Raw genomic sequence first — 25,060 nt, forward strand, 5'->3', positions numbered from 1 at the left:
TGCTAGGTTGATATTAGGCTATTATTAACAAAGAAGTTAGGATATCCCCAAGTCAAAAATGCAAATAAGGACATTTTGAAGCATTAAAATATTCTAATAAAATTAATTAAAAAAAAATCTCAGAATAGCAGTTATTTAATTTTGTAAATTAAAAATGAACTGTAGTACAAAATGGATATTTGCTTGGACCCTTTTGATGGATTTCAATTAATCTTCATGTAAAATTAATTAACTAGTGAACGTCTTTATGTTGCATAAGAAGGGATCGTCATTATTTATTTTCTCAGCGGCAAAGACAAACAAGGCTGACTTACAGCACCAGAAATGCTACTAGAAGAAAACGCAAAGGACTGAACAGCTCTTTCAGGAATTTGTAACACTATCAAAAAATGTCCTAATCAGAAAACATTGAAAGTGTTTGATGGACGTGCAAATAAGAAACTAAAAGACAAAAGTCTATGAATGTTGACATGAACCCTTAAAAACAAACAAACAAACAAACAAACAAAAAAAAAAAAAACCCATATAGGATAATTTACAACTACAGATTTGCTGTGAGGCCTTCTGCAGAGGTTGTTTTGGCACATACGTGTTGCATACTGGATCATATATGGACTAAGGTCAAGGAAGATGTTAATGCTGAAATGTAGTCGTTGAATAGTCACAGAAGCTACAGTCCTGTAGGGATGATGTCTGGACAGAGTAGGTCAACATTTTTAAGAGTGCATTAGATTAAGTCAATGAGGTGTTGTCATGCATGCATGTAGATTGATTACATCATACACTGTTCATGCTTTATTGTAATGTAAAGGATGCTGAAGTGGAGCAAAGTCTGTGATTTACTCAGATTAAATTTTGTTATCAATATTGCTCATACAAATACCTCAAGCAGCAAACTGAGCATCAAATACATTTGAACTAGCAGAAGTGTATGCATTACCACATCTCTCATGGTATGCTGAGCAGCCTGCTTGACCAGAATGAGGTACTATTTAACTGGAAACTTCTTTCACTGTTGTATTAATCTGTCTGAGGCATGTTTATTGGAAGGGGGATGGCTGTTTGTGGGTGGGGTCAAATACACAGTGCTTACTGGAAATACAAGACTGACGAGTTTTCAACTTTTCTACTTGTGCTACCAAATAAGATTATATGCTCTTTGAAGAGATAGTTTACTTTCACCAATAATTTTGTTTCAAGTTGAGCAATGCCTTGATCTCCCCTACAAATCATAATGTTCAAGGTTATAATAATTGCACAAAAACACATTTGGCCAAACCACAGAGAAACAGAGGTTCCAACATGGTAATGTCAGGACACATGTAGTTGATGAGAATATCTCAACACAAACAAAATTAGGTTGTCTGTAACCTACCGTAGATTTGGATGTAAACCATAAAGAAAATCCTAACAAAAACAATGTTTTGTTAAAACAAATACTTTGTGTGGGATAAGATTTATTTAGAAAATAATTCTATGGAGCAGAAGTGCTTCCGCTTTAATTATGAGTTTGAGCCCAGTGATATTTCTATAAACGAACATTTCAGGCAAAAAAAAACATTTGTTCAGGTAAGAATAGATAAATAAATTGAATACCACATTTTTCTCTTTTTATTTTCCATTTTCTTTTTCTCTTTTTGCTAAAAACTTAATTTTTTCTTGCATGAAAGAGTCCCCATGTTTGGTCTCCACTATTGGAACGCTCCAGTTTTTCTTTCCATCCGTTAACTATTGCAAAATAGTCCTCCTCAGAGAATTCCTGCAGAAGACACAAACATTAAGGGGAATCTTTCTTAGTGTCATGTTTAGGCAGTTTTTATAGTACAATCTGTCTGTGTGTGAATGTATGTGCTTACCTCAATAAATTCATCTTTGATGGCCTCTGCTCTCTGCAGCTCTGTCTTAATGATTTGGATAAACTGGGCCGTCCGATCCTCTGCCTGAACATTACAGAAGCCAGCTTCCTGAATGAACTACATGGAGAAAGCAAATGAGTTGAAGTGAGAAGAGCACCACCTCCTGATAGACCACAGTAATGCATCAACAACACATTTACACACATTTTATCTTTTTATTTATTTATTTTTAGAGCCACCACAAAATATAATACAAAATTGTCATTGACTCTTTTTCTTAACACTGATCTAGCTTTGTTTAAAGTTCAGTTTCTAATAAGACAAATGAACTAAAACACTGTGATGTCATTACTGAATGTTATAATAGGTATGTGTGTTAGGGAATAAATATGGATTTGTATCCCTGCAATGCTGTAACTGAGAATAAATTGATGCACTGTCATGTTTTAAGTTTTTGGAAACATGCTGATGCTCTGGTCCACTGAATTGCACTGCAAGTGTTCAATAAATGTGACAATAACACAGCCAGTGAAATGAGACAATACCCCTAAACTGGTGTCAAACATCATCATGAGCGGAAGCTCTGAGGGAATCACGCTTTCTATGTTGTAGCACCTAAACTGTGAAATGAGCTCCCCCTCCACATTAGACAGGTCTCTACGCTGTCAGATTTTAAATCTCTTCTCAAAACTCAATTTCTCTATGTAGCTTTTAACATCATGTAAGATGTTGATATTATTTATTTATTATTGTTTTAGTTGTTTTAATTGATTTTATTTTGTGATGTAGTGCTTTTTAATATGTTTTCTGCTCTTATGACTGTTATTTGTGGCTTTTAGTTTAATTTAATGTACAGCACTTTGGTCTGGTGTGGTTGTTTTAAAGTACTTTATAAATAAAGCTGGACTGGATGATTATGGTCATAGCATTACAAAGATTTAGGATAAACAAGTGGTTTGCATTCTTTATGTGTGAAGTGAATCACTCAGTTTACAAAGGGATAGATGGGATGATTTATAAGCGACACTGCAGTGGACAGTAGTCACATACCTTTAAAAATGACCTATTAGTCCTTTCATAGACTATTGAGCTCTGCTTTAGGTTTACCTTGCCATACTCTGATGGTGTATAGAGGACGTAACCTCTCTGTCTGACGTAGGCCTCGAATGCTGGTGTCCAGGGCTTCTTCCCACAGCAGTAGTCACTAATAAGCAGTTGGCCACCTGGTTTTAACCATGACTGGAAGCAAAGAAACATTGTTTTACAATAAAGGAAACAACAAAATTCAGATTTGACATAAAAATGTTGTTTCCATTTATTTTTTATTGAATCTTTTTCCACATATACAACAAATCAAAGGTTTAGACACAATTACCCATTGCAATGAATGGCAAAGTGTGTCCAAACATTTGACTGTATGAGTGAAATGAAGAATTAAACTCAATGCCACAGTCAAAAAAAAAAAGAGAAACTGCTCACATGGAAGCGTCTAAAAAGGGCCAGTTTGTCATCTATGTGCAAGATTGTGTCCCTGCTGTAGATCACATCAAATGAACCTTCAGGAAACATCCTCTTGGTGGCATCAGCCACCTCAAACTGCACCTGAAGTCAAACAAAAGTTAATACAGAAGTTTTTGACAAACTAATTGCCTTAAAACAAACAAAAAGACTATAAATAAAATCAAACATTCAGGTATAAAGGAACATATATAATGTTTTACGCACTGATGGTAGTTTCTCAGTTAACGCCCTCCCCATGGCGATGTCCACCATGTTGTCAGACAGATCCAGGCCGAGCACTTCTACCCCGAATGCCTGAAAAATGATATAATCTTTTATTTTGTTTTGGTTCTTGCAATCATTATAATAATACTGTTTGCAGTGCCGTTAGTATCAGTATTGGCCCCAGTGTACCGGATTTTGCACCTCTTACCTTTGCCATGTAGAAGTCTCCTCCACCAATGCCACAACCAACATCCAGAACCTTCTGTCCAGGTTTTAGGTTTAGTAGGTCCACAAACTCCTGTTAGTACAAACAAAGCATTAAACTTCTCTTCAAAGTCTTCAACCTATTTCACATACTGCAAACATACTCTGATTGGAAATGAATTCAGAGCTTGACAGAGTTTGGCTGCAGCGGTTTGGTGCTTAGCAGCAAGATGATTCCTGGTTTGAACCTCAGCTGGGGCCATGCACGTTTTCCCCATGTATGTGTGGGTTTTCTCTGGCTTTCTCCCACAGCTGAATAACATGAAAATTCATTCTAGGAGTGAATTTGCTTTTTAAATTTGGTTATAAGTGCCATTCTTTTGGATATTTGAAGTAATTTGAGTTGAAAGAAATGAGTTATGTGAACAGAATTTGATTTTGTAGTCATCCTTCACCAGCTTCAATACTCAGACAGGAAGTACATTTTTTCTGTTTATGTGATACAGTTTGGTTAATAAACAAGCGAATGGCAGAGCTTTATGATTTGTATTACCACTGGTAAAGCCAACTATGCCGACTCAACGAGTAAGACAGTCTTGTGTCATCCGTAAGTTTATGAAGTGGTTAATAGACTCTTGTAAAAAGTACAAGAAGAAGAACAAGAAGAAGATTACAGATAGCCACTACACTGGTGTTAGTTGTACAACTCACAGATAATAAGTGACTTCTTCTGAGGCCACTACTATTTTTTTCTTTTTTTGGGTCACACTGAAAAATGAATAATCGTTCCAGCTTCAGGTTTTCTTTGAAAAAACTGGTGTCCCTGTCATTGAGAAGCATCCTTCATAGCATAGAGCTGCCACCAAGGCAGGTAGCAGGTGATGAGCAATGCTTACAATCTGCACAAGGAACACAACATTTGTTTGTATAAACCACACACCTTTTTTTCTTTTTTTTTTTGAGCTACCTGAGTTAAGTTGTGATTTGCAAAAGTCAAATTTGCATGCTTAAAAACTGTGAAATGACAATGTTTGGTTGGCAGTTATTTTGTGTCACCAGGTGACGGAAGGCATGACTAATAGTATTAAACTCTGTGGTCTGTGCATATTTGGGTGTAGAATAAAAATAGTTGCAGAAGTACAGCAGAAGTAGAAAAGTGAAAGGAAAAATATTGTGCAAGTTGGGATTTGCATCAACAGTCTCATGAGAGCCAGAGGGTTATTGCTTGTCTGGACATCCAGCTCTCTGAGAAATGAGAAGTGAAATGGAAGAAGTTTAAAAATACCTCCTCAGACTCCTGCCTTGATTCATGCCGCTTTACAATTTCACTGTTCACAGTTCCAAAGTGAGTTTTCTGGATAGTTTTTTCTGACTTGCTGTTTATCTTGTAAGATTTCATATTTCTCCATTTTGTTCAAATTCATTTACTTTCTCAGAAGAGGACTTCAGCCAAGCTTCATTTCATGATTAATTTAGGACATAATAAGCCTGACTAGAAAAAGGAGAGCTGCAGCGGTGTCTGAACACTTTAAGCCACTAATTACTAATTTTATCCAATCAAAATTCAGCCTAAGAAGGCAGAACTTGTAGAGAGAGTGGTGGCGGTCTGAACACTTTCTAAAGCAGCTAAATAAAACGTACAGCCAAAAAGAAAAGGATGCTGATCACAGTGAGCAGACGGATGTGTTAAATGTAATTTTATTTTGAGATGTTTAGCACTTCTCTGTCTGTTTTACCTAAAAAACTTCATGCATGTAGCCTGGCATCTCTGGATCTAAAGTCTCTTTGCTTCTGTGTATTTCTGTGGCATGAATGCAAATTATCTTAGTCAAATGCAAAGTTAATGGAAACAAACATGAGAGAACAGAGGAAGCAGGAGGAAGGAGGAGAAACTGAAACTGAAAGTCATTTGTAACTTCACAACAATGAAACTAAACATAGTATGAGGCAGTGAGGAAAGTACGGAAGCCAAGAGCTTCCATACTATTCTTTTTTTATCATTATCTCGAGATAAGTTCATTTTCTCATTATCTTTAGATAATGAGGACCATTTTCTTGTGATAGCTAATTTATCTTAAGTTTGTTATTAGGAAAACAAACTTTGTTTTCTTGAGATAACGAAACCATTAAAGTGGGCTCAAAAGTAAGTGTTACTGTGCTACACCTGATTTTATTGATCAAACTAGACCCCATGACAGCTGCGAAGGCCTACAGTCATGGTATTTATGTGTAATTCTGTGAATGAGTGATTGGTAAAACTTCATAGTCAGGCACGTCACAATTTCAGCCTTTGTCAGACTTGATAAAAGTAAAATCGCAGGTATTGATCAGTGATGGATGTTCCTCAATCTGACGTCTGCTTGCGCCCGTTGCTTGCGTGACTATACTAAGGCATCCCAGCATAAACAAATATGTATATAAGTATACGTGTGTTTGTGCATTCCAGTAAAGAACAGCTCTGTACGGAATACCCCTTGGACCAACTGGGTGTTGGGAGAGAAGAAGTTAATGCCTAAGCTCTCATCCATGTTGAAAGACAGTTCCCCTCCCCGTCGCCTCACACCCCTCTCGAACACTGACAGTCCTAGGAGTGACTGCGAGTGTTTGTTTGTGAGATAACAAGATAAATTATCACTTTATCACAAGAAAATGCTGTAAAAAAAAAAAACAGATTTCTCAGGAAAGTCCTTATTAGCATTTATTTGCATCATTTGACTGGATTAAATGGAGTTCATCAATGCAGATGTTTCCTCACTCCTACCTTTGTGGTGCTGGGTCCTCCTGTGCTGACGTAACCAGCTCCAAACATCTTCTCGTAGCGCAGGATGCCTTGTCTGGTGTACTGCTGGTTGTCTAGGAACTGCTGGAAGGTGCTGAATCCATACTGGGAGGAGCGGGGAACCTTCTGCAGCAGCCAGCAGATTTGATTTGGATTGTTTTTCATCTGAAACAGGAGGAGGATGATGAGGTGACAGAGGAAGACACACACACACACTTACTGCAAGGTACATCTTTGAAATTTGAAAACTCATACCGCATTTCATTGGTCTTATATTACTCTAAAGTACCTCCACATAGGTCTGAACTTTCTTTTTCAGCACAGTTTCGAAACCAAAGTTTTGGTCTCCATCTGGCACCTCCACCTGGACTAAAGATACCAGGTGACTGTACTGGGCTTCACTGCGGTAGAAAGTGGGGTTGAAATCTCTCTTGCTGTCCCCTTTTATCAAAGAGAAAACACAAGATTCTCTGTTTTGAATGAGTAAAAAAGAGGCAGGAACAACTCTTTCTAAATATATATAATCTTGTTAGGAAAACCACACAATTTTAGTTTAAATGAGCTGCAGAAATGGGATCTGAATGGTAAAATATTATATGTTAAATATTCAAATACTTAAATGAATGACAGGGAGAAGATTTATTTATTTTTTTGTCAGCGTTGCCAGTACCTGACGGGTGGTTGCAGGACTCTCGGAAAAAGAAAAAGCCACCAGGCTGCAGCCAGTTAAGCATTTTCTCCATGCAGGACTTCAGTTCCTCGTCACTCAGGTACATCAGCAGCCAGTTGGAGAAAATGAAATCAATGCTATAGAGGAAAAAGGTATATTGAAATGTTAGGGAAATACCATATTTTTCTTGAAAACTGTCATTGTAATCATTTGATTAGTTCTGCAACAGAGTTCTTAAAAAGATAAATCTGAGATCAACCTGCATCACAATGACAGGAAGAAGCAACACTGTCTTAAGTATGTGCAGGCAGTGTGATGGCATGACCACAGTCATCCAGTAGATTACCATTGTTTGCTGATGTAATAGACTACAGAAGCTGCATTTTATATATAAATTTATGTTTTTTTAAGGAACCAAACTAAATTTAAACTTGTCTGTGTGCATTAAATAAAATATTGTAACTACACAAAATAAATCAAAAATGCATTCAGCTCTGATCACGTGTTGGGATTAGTGAAAGCCTTTGCTAATGATGCATTTAGAAAGAAATGTGTTAACAAATTCTGTTTTCAATTAGAATGACATCAGAGAAATCAAGAGAAAGAAAAACTTCTAATAAATGAATTGTTTCTTGGTAAAGTCAACACTGCCTAAAGGGGTGGTAAGCAAATACGGGTCTGCTGCTGTCCAACATTTATTCTCATTGTCAGTATGAGCAGCTTCTGGTCATTGCACGAACATCTGCCATAAAATAGAAACTTAAATTTGATGGTGGTGTTAAATATTAAGGCATAAACAAAGTTATTACAATTAATCTTCAGCGAGGAGATTTCCTTAGAATTTCATGTAAAGCTGTCAAATATAACAAGAAAAACTGATGATATTCATCAACTGGTGTAAAAGGAAAACATAAAACCAGCTTAGTCCTATCTGAGTTACAGATTTCTAAATTTCATCCAGTAGTTGGAGCTATTTTAGTCTGATCTAAACTTGTGGACTGACTGACTTGCAGAATCTTTGAACATGTCTGTAAGCCACAGACATCCTCACACACACCTGTGTTGGGGGAAATCTAATTTTGTGATATCAGCTTGGATGAAGGAGGCATTGCTATGGTGACCGTTCTCCTGCCGATTCTTCTCCACAAAGCTCTCCATGAAGTCCACAGCTGTCACGTGGGCGGCCTTGGTCAGCAGGTGGCTGGTGTAACGACTACAGAAAGACATGACAGTATGTTTACACACACACACATACACGCACATATACACAGAAATATATATGTATAAATGGCATATATAGTGTTTTAGGTGCAACAACTTTAATTATTAAATGCAGAATATAAATGTAGCTGTCCTACACTACTTTTGTCATTGACTACTACTATTTTGGCTTGTTTAGAAGAAATAAAGTTGTACACTGCATTACAAACTTTCTCAGAATTAATTTTTCTACAAGCAGTAACATTAAATAGAGACTTTGTCAAGCCTGTTAAATGCAGCTGAATGCTCACCCGATTCCAGCTCCCAGCTCCAGCACTCTATATCCAGCCAGAGGAGGCAGCATGGAGAGGATCTCTGGCAGCTCTTGCTCAGTCAGCTCACTGGCACGAGAATCCAGCATCATCTCCTCCACTGTGGCACACTTGGAGTGCTCCTTCCAAAACTCTGTCATGTTACAACGAACTGTCGAGCATACAGGTGTACGGATGAGGTTGGTAAGAAAGATACACATGTGGACACAAACAGTAACAGTGCATTATCGTGTACACAATGGAGGACAACAACAAAGAGAAGAAACTTTCTTTCTGTTTGGGAAAAAAATGGCAAATAAGTGCATATAAATAAAGTGCACTTTCTGTTTCTAAATAATCACTACACATTGATGGGACCATGAATAAGTTATTGTCTTTTAATTATTAATCTGCCTGTAAATCATCTGTCAAGAAGCTGAAAAAAGTTGTTCTAAAGATCTTATTTGATTATGTTTTCATTTAGAACCAGCTCTCGTTACTGTCCTTTAGCAAGAAAGTACATGTTAAATAGTTGAGTAGTCATTACACAGAGTTAGAGCTAAAATTCCTTAAACATAATGTCCCACAGAAGCCTAGCCGACATACAGATTAAACATTTGTCAAACCAGAACGAACAATTCTGCAACAAAACTATGATGTGGCCCACAATCAGTATTACTGTATTACTATACATATATTATCACCAGATGGGCAAAATATTTTTTAAATAATACAGTATCTTTAATTTCCACAGGGGATTTAAATAAACAGGAAAAACAACAAACTACAGTAAAATTAAAAAGTACTACAGTGTTATGTTGCTTTACATCCAGACACCTGAAGTTGTGAAAGCAGCAAGTAGAATGAACTTGTAAGAAAAGAGGTGACACCAAAGAAAAACAGCTGTTCTCAGCCTGTTGCGCAGTTACATACAAAGAACAAGGATAACAGCAGGGCAACACTGAAGCTGACAAAGCTACAGGGGTCATTTGACAGTTTCAGTCACATTCCAGCTCAATGCTCTCAGTAGGATTACTTCCACCAGCTGAGTGAACAATTACAACAAAGCAACACTGGTACCTCCAACAAAATCTAACCCTGCTGTCATCATGCTCCAGGGTTTACGAAACCCTTACATTTAGACTTTCACATCACTAAAAGATTTCTTTTCTGCTCATACCTTTTTTCATGGTGGTCTTTGGTTGGTTTTTGCTTCCTAAAAATAATCTACAATGCCTTTTCAATCTGGCAACTAATGACAGTCTTAGATAAGACTTCAGAAAGTACCCAGTCCCTGACTAAGTTTCACCTCAAGTGGGCGCTTTTTAAAATAATAGAATATAGTGGCACGCGGAGGAGGTGGTCGCCAGGTTGAGAACTGGCCATTAGGATGCGTCCAATAGGAGGCCAGGGGAGGGTATGCGCATGAATAATCATACACGGCCAAGGCTCTGCGAAGACGTCGGGCTTCCCTCTCGTGATGCAACAGTCCCCATTAATGACCTCAGAGAGTTGTTAGACGCAGATAAACTTGAGGGTCAGTGATGTGCACTTACATATTTCAATGCGACGGCTGGTCTACATCATGCATTTCTCTGCGGTCGGGTATTCCTCACCGGTGTGCAGGTCTAGTTGTGCTGACACGCCACAAAAAGTCTCGTGGCACGCGACGATTACGCAACATTGCCTCATACTGTTAAGGTGGAAAGCTAAAGTCGTTACGTTGTGAGGATTTAAAAAAGTAATAATAAATATTTATGTTTTAAATGTTTGTGTTAAACTTAAATTACAACTTTGGGTCGCCAGGTTATGAAATGTCATTTAAAAGTCTGTTTGTTTTGTGGTATTTTATTAACTTGTGGCTAGATCACTCTTAGAAAGATTTATAATCTCATTGAGGTTTTATTTGGTTCAGTAATGGCCAATAAACCCTCAAGTGTGTTTGTATTGCAGGTAGATGTTATTGAAACTTTTAAACCATGTATTACACTTGTACAGACTACCTATGGAAGTGTTTATCATAATTTTAAATAGTTTAAAAAGATGACGAAATTGAATCATCTGACAAATTTCCTTTGTAATTTATTGAAGTGGCAGAGTGCAACAGTGATTTTATCAGCAGGCAGATGATATCTTATGAGCGCCCACAGTGTGTTATTGACCTTTTTGTGAACAAACAAGCCTCGATAATTGTACTAGATAGATAATGGCTTGGATTTATTTATTTATTTTTATTTGTTTATTGCTTGATTAATGGTTAATCCTGGACCTGACAGTAACAAAGGAAAGGGGAGAGTGAGGAAAAGAGAAAAGAGGAAAAGACACAATATAATTAAATTCTGTTTAATTCTGCTTTATTTGTATAGAGTCAACTCACAGTCATCACAAGACACTTTTACAGACAGTCCAGTATAATACAATTCATGATAATCTAATCATAATCCAATCAAAACAAATCCATTATGTGATCCACATTAGTCAGATTTATAATGTATGTGTTTATAAAGCCAATTCATTAAAAAACAAACAAAAAAACAAAACAATTCCCCATCCCATACACGGGGCACTGGTGACAGTGAAAAGAAAAAAAAGCAAACAAACAAACAAAAAACTCCTCCATTTTGACTGGAAAGAAAAACCTCCAGCAGAAGCAGGAAGGATGGTCATCTGGTGGAGAGAGGTCAACAGCACCATAACACTAAGCTAGGTTATTTCCTGAGAAAGAAACAGAGAAACATAAGTTAATGTGAATAATAATGACATATCTTTATACAAAGAGAAAATAGAGAAATAAAGAGGGAAGGATTCAGTGCATCATGGGACATCCCACAGCAATTCAAGTCAAAAAGAGCAAAGGCTAAAGTCACCCAAGCCTGTTCTAACCATAAGATTAATCAAAAAAGAAAAAATTCAGCCCTATCTGATAGGTAAAGAGGCTGTTTGCTTCCCAAATCCAAACTGAAAGCTGGTTCCATAAGAGAGGGGCTGATAATAGAATGCTTGACAAGATCTTCAAGATACAGTGGAGCTTGGTCACGAAGAGGTTTATGAGGAGAACCATTTTAATTCCATCCTGGATTTTATTGGGAGACAATAAAGACACACTAAAACTGGAGAAATAAGATCTCTCCTGTAGCATTTTGGAGAGACCTTTCAGGGCATTTTCGAGAATAGGAAACAAGTACAATTGCACGATAAAAAATAAAGCACAAGCAAACAACCAGCTGCCACATCTGTAAAAAAAACCTAACAGCCAGTGCTCTATGGCCTCTGTAGGAAAACAAAGTGGAAATTCATTTACATGAAGAGAAATTGAGAAAAACTAACAATGACATCAGCGCCAGATGTGTCACTTCTACAGGACAATAAAGCAATTGTATAAATCAGTTTGTTATTGAGTAAGTGTGCATGTATGTATGCGTGTCTGTGTGTTTGTGAGTGTGAAAGCATGCAAAATGTATGGAATGAAATGTGTTAAATGACAGGTGCAATTGTTCAAATGTAACTGTGCCTCCTGCAAGGATCAGAAGCAGACAAAGAGGGTGCCAAGACCCAAGCAAGAGGCATCCATCATGTAGCAGAACCTGTGGGAAGATCATTACAGGGACTCCCACCACCCACACGCCCATCCAGAAGACAGCAGATGAAGGCTCTGCTCCCATGGCCATAGAGAACACGTCCCTTTCCTCACTCTTAATAAAGCAGAAAGAAAAAAAACATGCAGCAGAAATGCATGTCACACTGTGTTAAGAGCCCATCTTGCCTTCTTGTGCAGTTTGTATGAATTTGGCCAGGTGAGATGTGAATGTGTTGATCTTGCTGACTATATAATACAACAGATGCAGACACCTTTCCGCAGTGTGGCTCAGTGGTTTCCTGCAGCCACTGATGTCACCACATCGTTGTTGAGTCATGGGCTGTAAATATTTAACATTTCACTCCTCTAGTTATTCATATCTCCTTTTTAACTGGGTCTGTTGTCTGCTCTCCTACCTGTTGTGTAACTTGACCTGGTGAAAGTGACCATGCTCAGTGTAGTTGTCTTTCTGCAAAATGTACCTAAGAGCAGATCAAACAGTTGTAAAAAGGAGGATCTTGGTCTGCTTCCAAGCAAACAGTGGAGATTAATTTTCTAAGTATACAGATAAGAAAAGAAAATATATATTTTTTTATTGTGGGCCATAAGACTTTTATTAAAGGTTCCAAGGCGAAAAGAAATAGTTTGAAAGTATCCTGTTGAATATTTGAACTGTGGTTTTGTCAGTACTTCATATGGACATTGCCCAGGACCGTCATGTGTTGGACAAAGCCAGTACCTTGTACTAATATGCATAAAATGTCAATAGAATGGTCAACAGAATAATAATAATAATAGTGAAAGATCTGCATTGCAAACTTAAAATTTCAACATTAGAGTCGATGCACCTGCCTAAATGGAAGATTGTTGTTTAGTACACATCTACACAACAGATTTACCACTGTATTAAACACAGAGGGAAGGTGGTCATACTGTTATCTGACTAGGTCTGTGTGTTTGACTTTTTGCATACTTCTAACATAACCATGTCCAAAGTTCACTGGGACCAGACTGAGCTGGAAGTGGTCAGCCAATGGCAGTGACTTTCAAGTAGAGATAAAGGCTGAGAAAGTCCCCAAAACATGACTAACATGAATTCAGTGTACAGGATGTGTCAATGACAGGTTGATATTTTTGGATGTGTGACTCAACGTGTAAACTGAACTCAAAAACTGAACTCAAACTGGTGATTCATTACTGAACTAATTCAATTACATTTTAAATGTGAGTCTAGTTTAGTAATGTTCCAGACTACTGATTGGTATTTATACTCACTGTGCGACTGACTTCCTGTTGTGTATTTCTTAAACTGTGTGCCTCTGTTTGTCAGAGCTCAGTGTTGAGATACTGAGTGTAATTCTGAATAAAAGATTATTAAGAATGAATGGACTGGTGACCTGTCCAGGATGTACCCTTCCTCTCACCTGCTAAATGCTGGGTTATGCGCCAGCTTCCCCTGTATCAAAATTGGTTGGGCTCCTTCTCTCTGCTCACATGCTGCTACAGTAACTCTTAACTGGGAAATAATTTGTCTTTGTCCACTAGATGTCAGTAAAAATCTAAAAATAAATAGCTGTAAATGAGCTATGTCACTGGATATTTTTTGATTTTCCAAATTAGGCAACAAAGTGACTCTTCAGGCCTAGCCAAGCCAGACGGAAGAAGGTGTTGTCATTAGAGTGTAATTATATTTATACACACACGCACACACACACACACACACATATATATGTATATAACATACATATATACATATAAGTAAAAACAGTAATAAGAACATAACTTTAGTGTTTTGATAATTTGAGTCAAAAGCAAAGTTGCAAAAAATGGGTAGTTTTTTTTTTCTAAATAAACTACATTAACACAGTAAATTTGTTCTCCTTGTTGATGTATTTCTATTTTAATTTAATTCAACAGCATCCTATCAAATGTATTTGATTTTTGGCGGGGAAAATGTCGAAATGAATTATATAACATCTTCAGAAGTTTACAGTTTCAGGTAAAAATAAAAAAAGAAAAATAATTAATTTTTGTAGAGGAGCAAACAACTGACAGATTAAGGAAGGTATTAAAGGCATCTTTGGTTTGGATTTGGAGCTCCACATACTGTATTTGCAGGCTTTACATTTCTTGCATGAAGCAAGCTTAATGATAATAACAGCCCACTGTTATCACTTATACATATTTATGAGGCCTTTCATGTGGAGACGGCTTGTTTTGTTTTGTGTACTGAACTCTAAAATTAGCTGCATCTCCTGGGACAAAAGAGCATCTTTGTCCATTTTACAAACAGCCCTTTTTTAACTGAAGAAGACAGGTGCTGCTACTGTTATACATTAGGTGTAGAAAAAAAGAAAACATTTGCATTCCTCAGTATGATATGGGAAATTGCCAGAGACATATTGGACGTGCTTGGTCCCAGCGAGAGAATAAAGTAATTGCTCTTCACTTGAACTTGAGTGCAGACGAGTCGTCACTAGAGGGAAAAAAAGTGCCCTTTGCACATGAAAGATTAATTTGAAATCTTACAATCTACATCAAGTTGTTTGAGGTTTCCACATTCCCACGAGGAAAGATGGAAGGAAGCATCAGAGTGATCATGTTATACAGTGTCTAAAATGTATTTATTTATTGATTTTACTTCTGGGGATGCATTGCTGAATTATACACCTCTGCGTGTGCTTGTCCGTACATGTCCAAAGAGTACTTCTTCATCAATTTACCCATCCCTCTGTGAATCCATCTTTTCCATCAGTATTTTAATACCTTTCAGGACAGTGTTGACCTTGAATGATTTCTGTTTGAACACCCCATGCACCTTCTTTAAAGCTTAAATCTCCTCACTTGTCAATGGTCACTAGAGACTCAGATGTTGTTAGTAGAACATCCTTTTTGTAAAATCTAATGATGAAGCATGACAACCTCTGCTGTTCACTTCAAGATATTATTTTTAGTAAATTAAAAAAAAAAAAAAAAAAAAAAAAGGATTCTTTTCTTTTAAAGAGTTTCTTTAAACTCACTTTGAAGCTTTCATGTGGTTTGCTGGCGTAAACAATGAGACGTAACCAAGTAGGCATTGCCACTGGCTCCTCCATCCACATGGGAGCTCATTTCTTTTTGAAATGGACACCAGGAAAGCACAGACAAGAATCCTGGATCTGGGTAAACATGCAGAAGAACATGTTGGAAGTGCAGTGTGACCATATGATCAACTCATAGGCATGTGTCTCCTCTTAAGCTGAAGGGTTTTAAAGGGTTTTACATGATACATCTGCTGCTGATGGCCAGAGGCCCATTTATTTACAGTGTGTAAGCAGGAAAAGTTGGACCCTTGTTACCAAGGCTGTTTAATTTTAAAAGTGCAAACATGGACAGGTGTATCTCAGTATAAACTCACAGGATTGACAAGTTACTGCACTTTTTATTACTGATGTTTCCATGCTAATTTAAAGTAATTAAAAACAATAAATGTCTGCATGGCACTACTGTAAATCTTAGCTTCCCAGCTAATTGTACGTGAATTTGGAGCAAACATTTGACATATTGCTATGCATGTTTGAAAAATTTCTATTGCATGCTCAAAAGTAATTCAAGTGGGACACATTGTGTTATTATAGGCTACTTTATAAAAGAGTTGTGCTCTCTGACTGGAAGCAAGATTTTAAGGAAATACAAGCTTCCCTCGATATATACAAAACAAAACAAAGAAATAGCCAGCAGCAGTTCACATCATTAATATAAATGGGTCCCATAACTTTTCTAATTGTAAACAAAAGCTTCTATTATGTGCATCATTTTAGTTCTCTTGAAAACATTAATCATTCAGATCTGCATTGACTACCAGTACTGGCTATGCAGTCCATAAAGTTTCTGAACTGCTGATGAGTGGGGTTGTTTTTCAAAACAACCACCAGACAACATTTCAATCAGGACATTTTTATTTGTGTTTTTGTCTCCAGGTGTTTTGGCCTAACAGTATCATTTGTTTGTATCGTAAAAAATGTCACATTCAACACTTTTGTGCAGTAAGTGTACTGTTTGTAATAACTCTTTTCCAGAGTTAGATTTAAAATTAAGATGGCAATTTTCTAAATTAGAACAATCTGATCTCAGCAGATTCCACAAAAAGTGGAAGATGTTGTCAAAGGAAGGTTTGAAGACTCATGGAGCTTCAACAAGGCTTCAGCAATTTGAACCTGATGGTGCTCTGCTGCACAAAACAAAGATTTCAGATTTTGTCCCTCATCTCTGAGACTGAAGTCATGTTGGGAACAATAAATAAATCTTTCAATACATCCATGAACTGCTTTTCTGCTCTGTGTGTAGCTTTTGTTGTGTTTGTGTTAGTGACATCTAAAATATAAATGATGGGGCCACCTGAGAGGTCTCGTCAGAATGTGATGTCTGGAAGGAATTGCAGTGACAGGAGGCGTGTGTTTGCCAGCTGAATAAACTCACAGGACTTTGTAACATCCCACAGGAAACCGACATGCTTTGTGAGCATGATTTGATGCATGGAATAAGTATACCTGTTGTGGCAAATTCTCAATCCACTGCTGAGGGATTTAAATCATATACAATGTGTGTCCTTGACTGGCACATTGTTTGGAAAAAGGTAGTGAATAGTGGTGGAGAAAGGCAAATAGATAATGCTTTTTCTTTTCTAAGTAAAAAAAAGGTGCCAAAGACCCGCTGAGTTCAAGAATATATTTAGAAACCAATTGGTTTTCCACTTAGAAACTGCTGGACACGAGCCATTTTTAGTTAGTCTTGTTTTAATGCAAGTTCAGTTTTCGAATTTCACACATGCTTATATGCCTTTCCTTTTTTCTGATGCACCAATATTAGATGCAAAGAACATGTTTATAACTTTATTACAAAAAAAGGAAAAGAAAATTAACTCAATACATGGCAGTCCAACTTAATCCAAAGCAAAGAAAATAAATGACAGTGATCAAAAAATATGTTGACCCATTCACCCTATCTACATTCACACACATCACACAGGTGTCTTAAGTGAACTAGAAAGCTACTGCGCATAAACATGTGACCAACCTAACAATAATTACTGTTATACAAAATAAAAGCAAACCAACCAATAAACAGTACAAAAATAGAGCCCTAACAAACTCAATAAGGTCTGATTAAAGTTTTCAGAAACCTTAAATCTTTATCTCTCTCTCTCTCTCTCTTTCTCTCTCTCTCTCTCTCTCTCTCTCTCTCTCTCTCTCTCTCTCTCTCTCTCTCTATATATATATATATATATATATATATATATATACATCTATATGTATACACTACCGTTCAAAAGTTTGGGGTCACTTCCCTATTGAATCCCATGGCAAAGTGACCCCAAACTTTTGAACGGTAGTATATATATATATATATATATATATATATATATATATATATATATATATGTGTGTGTATTCAGCTGTAGTTTTAGATGTTTACAGTAAAACTCTTCCTCATTTCCTCAGCAAGTGGAAATGTCAGCATGGGACTTTTTTGAGTGGTTGAGCAATGATAGGTAGCACAGCTGGCGAACTGCAAGTACTCCGTCAAATATCGCCCAGGTACCCAAAATAGATATGCTAATGCTCTGTCACGATTGCAGGACCAAAGGGGAGAAACAGCCCAGGTGGACCAGGCTACAGTTGAAAGTGAGAAGACTTGGAGGTATACCAATCCAGAGATCCAGCACTTGCCCAAGTTCGATGGTGGAAGGAACAATGATCACCGCAGTCAGAGGTCAATGAAGTGTCACCATATATGAAACAACTGCTAAGGGAGTGGGACAAGCTTTCAGTAAGAAATGGTGTCGTTGGGAGACTAACTCCAGCCCCAAAGTGTTCCAGACGATCATTCCAAAACGGGAGATAGAGGAGGTATGGAAACAGTACCATGATCAGATGGGACACCCTAGCAGTGAAAGGACATTGGCGGCTTTGTGACAGCAGCGTTACTGGCCGAGGATGAAGGATGATGTGAAGGAATAGATGGACTCCTGCCAGCTGTGTGTGTGTTTAAAGGCTGAACCAGAGGTGAGGGCACCATTGATTCATGCCACATATCCTTTTGAGGTTGTTGGTATAGACTACCTTTCTTTGGGACGTCCTGATGACCGGTACCCCCACATCCTGGTCATAACTAACTTGTTCTCAAAGTATGCAGTTGCAGTACCCACCAAGGACCAGTCAGCCAACACAACAGTTCGAGCCCTGTACAATATTTTTATCCAGATGTTTGACTGCCCAGAATGCATCCTGACTGATCAAGGGGCTGCATTTGAGTCCTCACTCATACAAGAACTGTGCAAACTGTATGAATGCCAGGAAAGCCGTATCACAATGTACCACCCACAAGGTGGTACCTCCCTATTAAGGTCACAATGGTCCCATTTCAGGAGTATGAGTGGGGCGCAACATAAAAGACAGTCGTGGACAGGTGTATAAGTAAAACACAGCATTTAATTTTGGTGAGTATAAATAAGGGATAAAACGGGAAGTCAAACATAACCAAGTATTGGGGTTAGAGGAACTGCTGAAAGAAATAAAAAGGGTTAAATCTGAAAACATACACAAAACCCGTCAAGTAAACCATACAAAATTTATACAAACAAAAGTGTGCTCCTAACTCTGCGTGATAACTAAATAACAAAAGGTGCAGCAGTTCCAATAAACTAAATGAACACAATCACCACAACACAAACAAAAGTTTAACACAAAGGTTAACGTAGTAACCCAAAGTGCAACTCAAACCTAAACTGTGTGCTGGTAAGGTAAGCCCAACTTAACAAGACTATAATTACTTCCACACAGGAAACACCAACAGCCAGGTTTAACCCTGCCGTCAATACGAAATAGTCTGTGACACAAAAGGCTACCATTTAGCACAACGAACACACAGTAAAGCCACGCAGCCATAACTCTGCCAAAGTGAGGGGAAGCAGCCTGTGCTGTCTAGTTTCTCCCTCTCGAATGATCTCTGCAGCAGCCCTTTATTTCCGGGACTCCACCAGGCTGCAGTATGATTGGCTGAAGGATGAACATGAGAAGGCGTATTCAGAGGAGGTTTAAAACACTGTTGTTGATGCAACCAAGCACCACAGTGTCATCCGCAAACTTCACTATGGTGTTGGAGCTGTCTTACATTCATGTGTACACAGTGCTACACAGTCATGAGTGTAGAACAGAGGGCTGAGGACACAGCCCTCTGCAAGTGTGCCTGTCCACCCTCACCACCTGAGTTTTGTTTGACAGGAAATCTAGGAGTTCAACCCAGGCTGAGCAGCTTGGAGTGGACCGTGGTGGGGACTATAGTGTTGAAAGCTGAACTAAAGTCAATGAAGAGCATCCTTACATAGTCTCCTGTGTGCTTGTCCAGGTGGGTGAAGGTGGTGTGCAGTACCTGGGAGATACTGTTGTCCGTGGATCTGTTTAGCTGACAAGTAAACTGAAGTGGGTCTGGAGACTCAGGGAGGGAGGCACGGATGTGCCCTCTGATCAGTCTCGAAGCACTTCATGAGCACAGAGGTGAGGGCCACAAGGCAGCAGTCATTAAGGCTGGCTGGAGAGGCCTTCTTCGGCACAGGGATGATAGTGATTGCTCTTTCAAAGCAGGCAGGGGCCAAAGACTGGCTCAGAGAAAGGCTGAACACTGTGGTGAGGACAGGAGCTAGCAGGTCAACACAGGACTTAAGCACCCAACCAGGAATGCTGTTAGGTCCTGTTGCCTTCCTGCAGCTCACTCTCCTCAGTGTTCTCATATCATGTTCTGTCAGGGTGAGTACATGTACCGCTCTCGCAGGAGTCTCGACAGCAGCAGCAGTTAGCATGCTAATGCTAGCAGAGCTAGCGCCAGGCTCAAACCATGTATAAAAACTATTCAGGTCCTCAGCCAGAGTGGCGTCTGTACTCACCAGAGCGGGGGCTCTCCTCCTGTAGTCTGTTATAGCTTGAAGTCCCTGACACAGGCTCCTGGAGTAATGATGATGAAAAACTGACTCCACTCTGTCTCAGTACACCTAGCAGGGATTATCATTAGTCATTAGCAAGAGGGGGCGATGGACCAGGTATCTCGGCCTGTTTTGAACACCAGCTAGAAGACCTCAGTGCTTTTTCTTTCTCGGTTTTGGTGATGCCTGTTCATTGTTGTTATCATGCTGGATCTCCTTCGGCCACTCCTGGTCCCTGTGAAATAAGTCTGAAAACTTGTTTGTAGCAAGTTTTCCGTTGTCCGAAAGTGTGCTGCAGTCATAAGTTATCCTGCCTGAGATAACTGGGATAACAAAACTTAGAAATGAAAAAGAAAGAAAACACAGCCCAAGCGGAGCAACCCGGATGGGTTTGGACGATGCTGCGCCATCTTAGCGCATATTTACTTAGTTAAATCCAAGCAGTGTATATGATGCCAACACACAATTTAATGAATTATAATGTGAGTAATGTAATTTGTGTTTATCTGCCACACTACCATTTCACATAACTGTCCTCTCTTCTCTTGTATGCAGTTTATCATTACTCTTGTATTATTATCATTTTATTACTGTGATGCATTGGAATCACAGTCTTAATATCTGAATAATTTTTAATGGATTAGATTTATATAGCGCTTTTTTTTAAAGGCACTCAAAGCTTTACATTGTATCCATTATTCATTCACTCCTCACTTATACCTGGTGATGGTAAGATACTTGCATAGCCACAGCTGCCCTGGGGCAGACTAACGGAAACATGGCTGCCAATCCGCACTTACGACCTCTCCGACCATTACCGAACATTCATCCACATTCATTCACTAGCGATAGGGTGAAGTGTGCCCATGTATAAAAATGACTGGGGGAGTGGGAATCAAACCACCGACCTTCTGGTCATTGGATGTCCCGCTCCACTGTCTGAGCCACTGCCGTCCCCAAAGAACTGAAGAGTTGAGAGGGGGAATTTGACATAAATGTTTAACACATTTGTCTTTGCAATACTTTCTTTCCCTCTTACTCAAAAATAGAGGAGAAGAATCTATGGACTCTTGTGGAGTGTACAGGCTGCACTGATAGGACAGATCGTATCCTTGTCCTATCATCCCCCCTTTTATCTACAGTCATTAATCTAGTTCTGGTCCCCATTACTCTGGGCCTGCCTGGGTTTAAGTGAAACTTTAACTTGTATTTACTTTGCGCTTCATCATAAATTTAAACCCCATCCAGTTTTGCAGAAACACAACAATTCTAGATCAGCAATAACCAGCTTTAAGACTTGAAGATCTCTATTGCAGGCCAGGGCCACTAGGGCAAAAGTAATTACACAATCTGTTTAGGTGTCATCAGCTCATAATTTCTGTGGTCAATCAAACATGAAGGAGACCTTGAGGTGTGTATATGTTTGTGTGTTTGTCCTCCCCTTTGCAAGCTTCTGTCTGTCAAGGTGTGGAAATGTAAGTAATAAAAGATGCTGTTCTTACCTTTATTGATTTCAGCTGCCCTTGCAAACAATCAGTAGACAACAATCTGGCATACAAGGACAAATGATGGAGGAGAGAATTAAATCTGGCCATTTACTGAAGCTTTTTTTATTGATTGATGCTGCATAAAAACAAACAAAAAAAAACTAAATATTGGCGACAGGAAATAGACTGTGAGAGTATAAATAGTAAACAGTAATTTTACAGACTGTGTTATTCTTCTTAACTAGTACAGACTAAGACATGAATAGTCATTTAAGAAATTTGTCTGTGTCTGTTGCTGGAAGCCAAGGACAGTTGAGTGTCTAATGGACACCAGCAGACAGGCTCCTGACTGACTGCAATAGTCATTAAGTGAAACTTACTAGCATCTGTAACTTAAATGATCTCTTTACAGTAGGGAAAACTGAAATATTGCATGTAAATAACTATTAGTGATGCATGTGAGGCCTAACACAAGCCTCCTGTTGGTTTTAGTGCAGTTTGCCTATCTAGTAAACAGGAGGGTGGAAGATGCATCCAGCATGGGACAGTGCAACATTCTGTCACACTCTGACTCCCAAGGGACACATTCTTGGACCTCAGCACAGCATTTAATACCATTATCCTTTGTACAGTACACTGCAACTCTCCCTGCATCCATCCGCATCTACTTAGCAGGTGAGGCTGGGAAAAATCTCATCCAGCACTTGGAAGTCAGGGCAGGTGTTCCTCGGGTTCTATGTTATAACATACTTGCTCATGTGTGCTAAAGAGGACTAAATTCCATGTCGAGGAAGTTTTGTTTTTGTGCAAGCTCTTCATGAAAGAGATCTATTATTACACCTATTGAGTCTTGTTAACACTTTAAATTTGTAGATAACCCCATGGTTATCAAACTCGTGCGAAATGGCAATGAGTCTGTAGACAGTTGAATAGCCGAGCCTCTGTTGCGGTCAGAACAGCTTAGTTTTGCCTGAACTGTGGAGATGACCATCACTGGTGTGGAGAAATTCAAGCATCTGGGACTTGGTCTTAAATGAAGTGAAATCAGCCCTCAGCATTGACACCATAGCTGTAAGGGTGAAGAAGCTCAACTTGCCTCAGGACTTGCTGATCCTTGCACAATAATAATCCATCACTGTCTGGACAGTCAAGACTTCTGAGAAAATCACTCGTGCCTACCTGCCCTCCATTCTGGACTTGTACATATTCAGAGTTAGGACAGGGGCAGACCTCTCACAAACCAAGTATTCCTTGTATTAACTTCTGTCCTTAGATATTTGTTACAGAACACTGTATGTCAAAACATCAAGATATAAGAACAGTTTTATTCAACAGGCCATTATGCAGATGGGCATTTAAATCAACGCCTAGTAACCATAACTTACTGTATATGTACAGTACTATTTACCTTTGTTTGTTGGGTGCTTTATTTAGCAACCTAAGGAAAATATTATGGTTCATTATTCTGCTGGGGGAAGCTGCTGTTGTCAGGGACAGTTGTTAAGATACTTCAACAATGTCATAGGTGTAGTTGTTATTGTTCAAGGCAGACAGATCAAGACATGTTAGGACTCTAAAATCCCATTTTTTCTTCAAGCCAGCAGGTGCTGGAGTGGAAGAAAGAGGCAGGAAGAACAGGAAACAATGAAAATCTGGTTTTAGGTGTACAGTGTTTGCGCAGGGGAGGGTAATCAAGAATAACAGTTATAAAATACTGAATAAACTGAAAACAAAAATTAATGAACACAATGACAACAAGGAAAATTGACTGGAATGTGCAATATAAAAACACTTTAACATGGAACATCAGAGCTAAGCTTAGCTAATGTCAGTGATTTAAAAAAATGAGAGTAGCATTTTACTATGGAGGGAAGTCAGTTTATAGGTAATTAGCCAAGTGTTTAATACACAGAAATTCAATTGTTTACTACACAGGAAACCAGATTAACACTGATAACAACACTATGTTGGCAGAAGAAAACAACCATTGCAGAGAAGAAGAGGCAGGAACCAATGGCCCACCAGCTTACTGAAGATGATCTAGCATTGGGCAATGAGAGGGTGGCACTTATATGCTGAGCAGAGTAATCAGTCACAGATGTGGGTAATCATTTGCAGATGAACTTGGTCAGGCAATCAGAAGATGGCTGACTGAGTTCATCTGTGCGCCTGTCACGGGCACATGACTGAGCTCTCCTCTTCCACCAATCTGGTGGAAACGCTGTACAGATGGACATCACAGATTGTTACATATATTCATCAGGCCCATGCACTGTACCAGACCTAGGTGTTTGAGGGTTCTATACTGAGTAGTTTTTAAAGATATGACATCCTGGGGGTGACCTTAAAGGCTTCATTATTCTGATAAAGTGACAATATTCAGTCATGTGGGCAAACAGAACCAGTAAAAAATTACAAATACCCACGTAGTCAACCATTTGAACAGGTCTGAAAAACCTTGCAGTACTTTGCAAATGAGTGTTACTAGGTCTGACCTAGTTGGATGAGCCATGAGAATTGCTTTGGAAGAGGACTGGTGAGTTCATTTGGACATAACGCTGACATGTTCAGTGCTGTCAGATTAATGAAAAGTCATGCATGTCTGAAAGAAGCTTATCTTAGCTGTTCTGTGGACTGCATATCCTGGACAGAAGCCCCAATATTGTAAATGGAATCTGTTGAAGTCTCATTTCTCATTTGGTGGTTACAGTGTTTAATGCTCCTATTAATGCTAAGACAGTTTTAGACTGTTGCCTCATTTGTTCCTATTAGTTTTTGATCTTTTCATGCTCCTGATGTTACTTTCAGAGGCGAGTCTCGTGTCTTTTCCAACTACTGTCTTCTGCTCTTTGTTTCATAAGTCTGCCTGCAGATCACAAATTAGTTTTTCTGCTTTGATCCTCTTGTCCTTTCTATGTGCTCATTTATTTTCAATCACTTTGAGCTAGTATCCCTCTACTTTGTATCATAAGTAGTCCGTCACCTGAAACCCTCAGGATGCAGTTTAGATGCTGTTCCCTCTCGACTGCTGAAAGACATTTTTGATGTTGTTGGTCAAGTGTCCTGGCTATAATTAATAGTTGTCTTGTGTCTGAAACTGTTCCTATTAATCTAAAATGTGCAGCTGTTCAGCAATGTATTAAAAAGCCAGACCTGAACCCTACAATCGTTTCAATTTTAGACCCATTTCAAAACTGCCCTTTATCTCAAAACTGTTAGAGAAAGTTGCTCTTACTCAGCTGCAGAACACTCTGTTGGCATAAAGGGAACTGCTTTAAAATGGTTTAAATCATA

At 38.6% G+C, this 25,060-nt stretch overlaps 1 protein-coding gene across 1 annotated transcript; it reads right to left on the reverse strand.

The window, feature by feature from the left end:
• Positions 1-1,644: 1,644 nt before the first annotated feature.
• Positions 1,645-10,064, reverse strand: pmt (phosphoethanolamine methyltransferase). Its single transcript, XM_041989508.1, has 12 exons — positions 9,926-10,064; positions 8,746-8,917; positions 8,292-8,447; positions 7,235-7,371; positions 6,854-7,005; positions 6,547-6,729; positions 3,790-3,879; positions 3,582-3,671; positions 3,336-3,458; positions 2,964-3,095; positions 1,857-1,973; positions 1,645-1,759 (listed from the first exon to the last, which is right to left on the reverse strand). Exons 1-12 carry the CDS (start codon positions 9,933-9,935, stop codon positions 1,649-1,651), a joined length of 1,473 nt encoding a protein of 490 aa, XP_041845442.1. The 5' UTR covers positions 9,936-10,064; the 3' UTR covers positions 1,645-1,648.
• Between the last annotated feature and the right edge of the window lie 14,996 nt (positions 10,065-25,060).

Source organism: Melanotaenia boesemani, chromosome 7 (assembly GCF_017639745.1).
Source record: "Melanotaenia boesemani isolate fMelBoe1 chromosome 7, fMelBoe1.pri, whole genome shotgun sequence".
Lineage (NCBI taxonomy): Eukaryota > Metazoa > Chordata > Actinopteri > Atheriniformes > Melanotaeniidae > Melanotaenia > Melanotaenia boesemani.

Bases quoted from the DNA above. Each gene is read 5' to 3' on its own strand.
- pmt (XM_041989508.1), bottom strand. The intron at 6,730-6,853 runs GTACTTTAGAGT...CTCCTGTTTCAG, and splicing joins AAGTTCAGACCTATGTGGAG to ATGAAAAACAATCCAAATCA. The intron at 3,880-6,546 runs GTAGGAGTGAGG...TTGTACTAACAG, and splicing joins GAGGACCCAGCACCACAAAG to GAGTTTGTGGACCTACTAAA.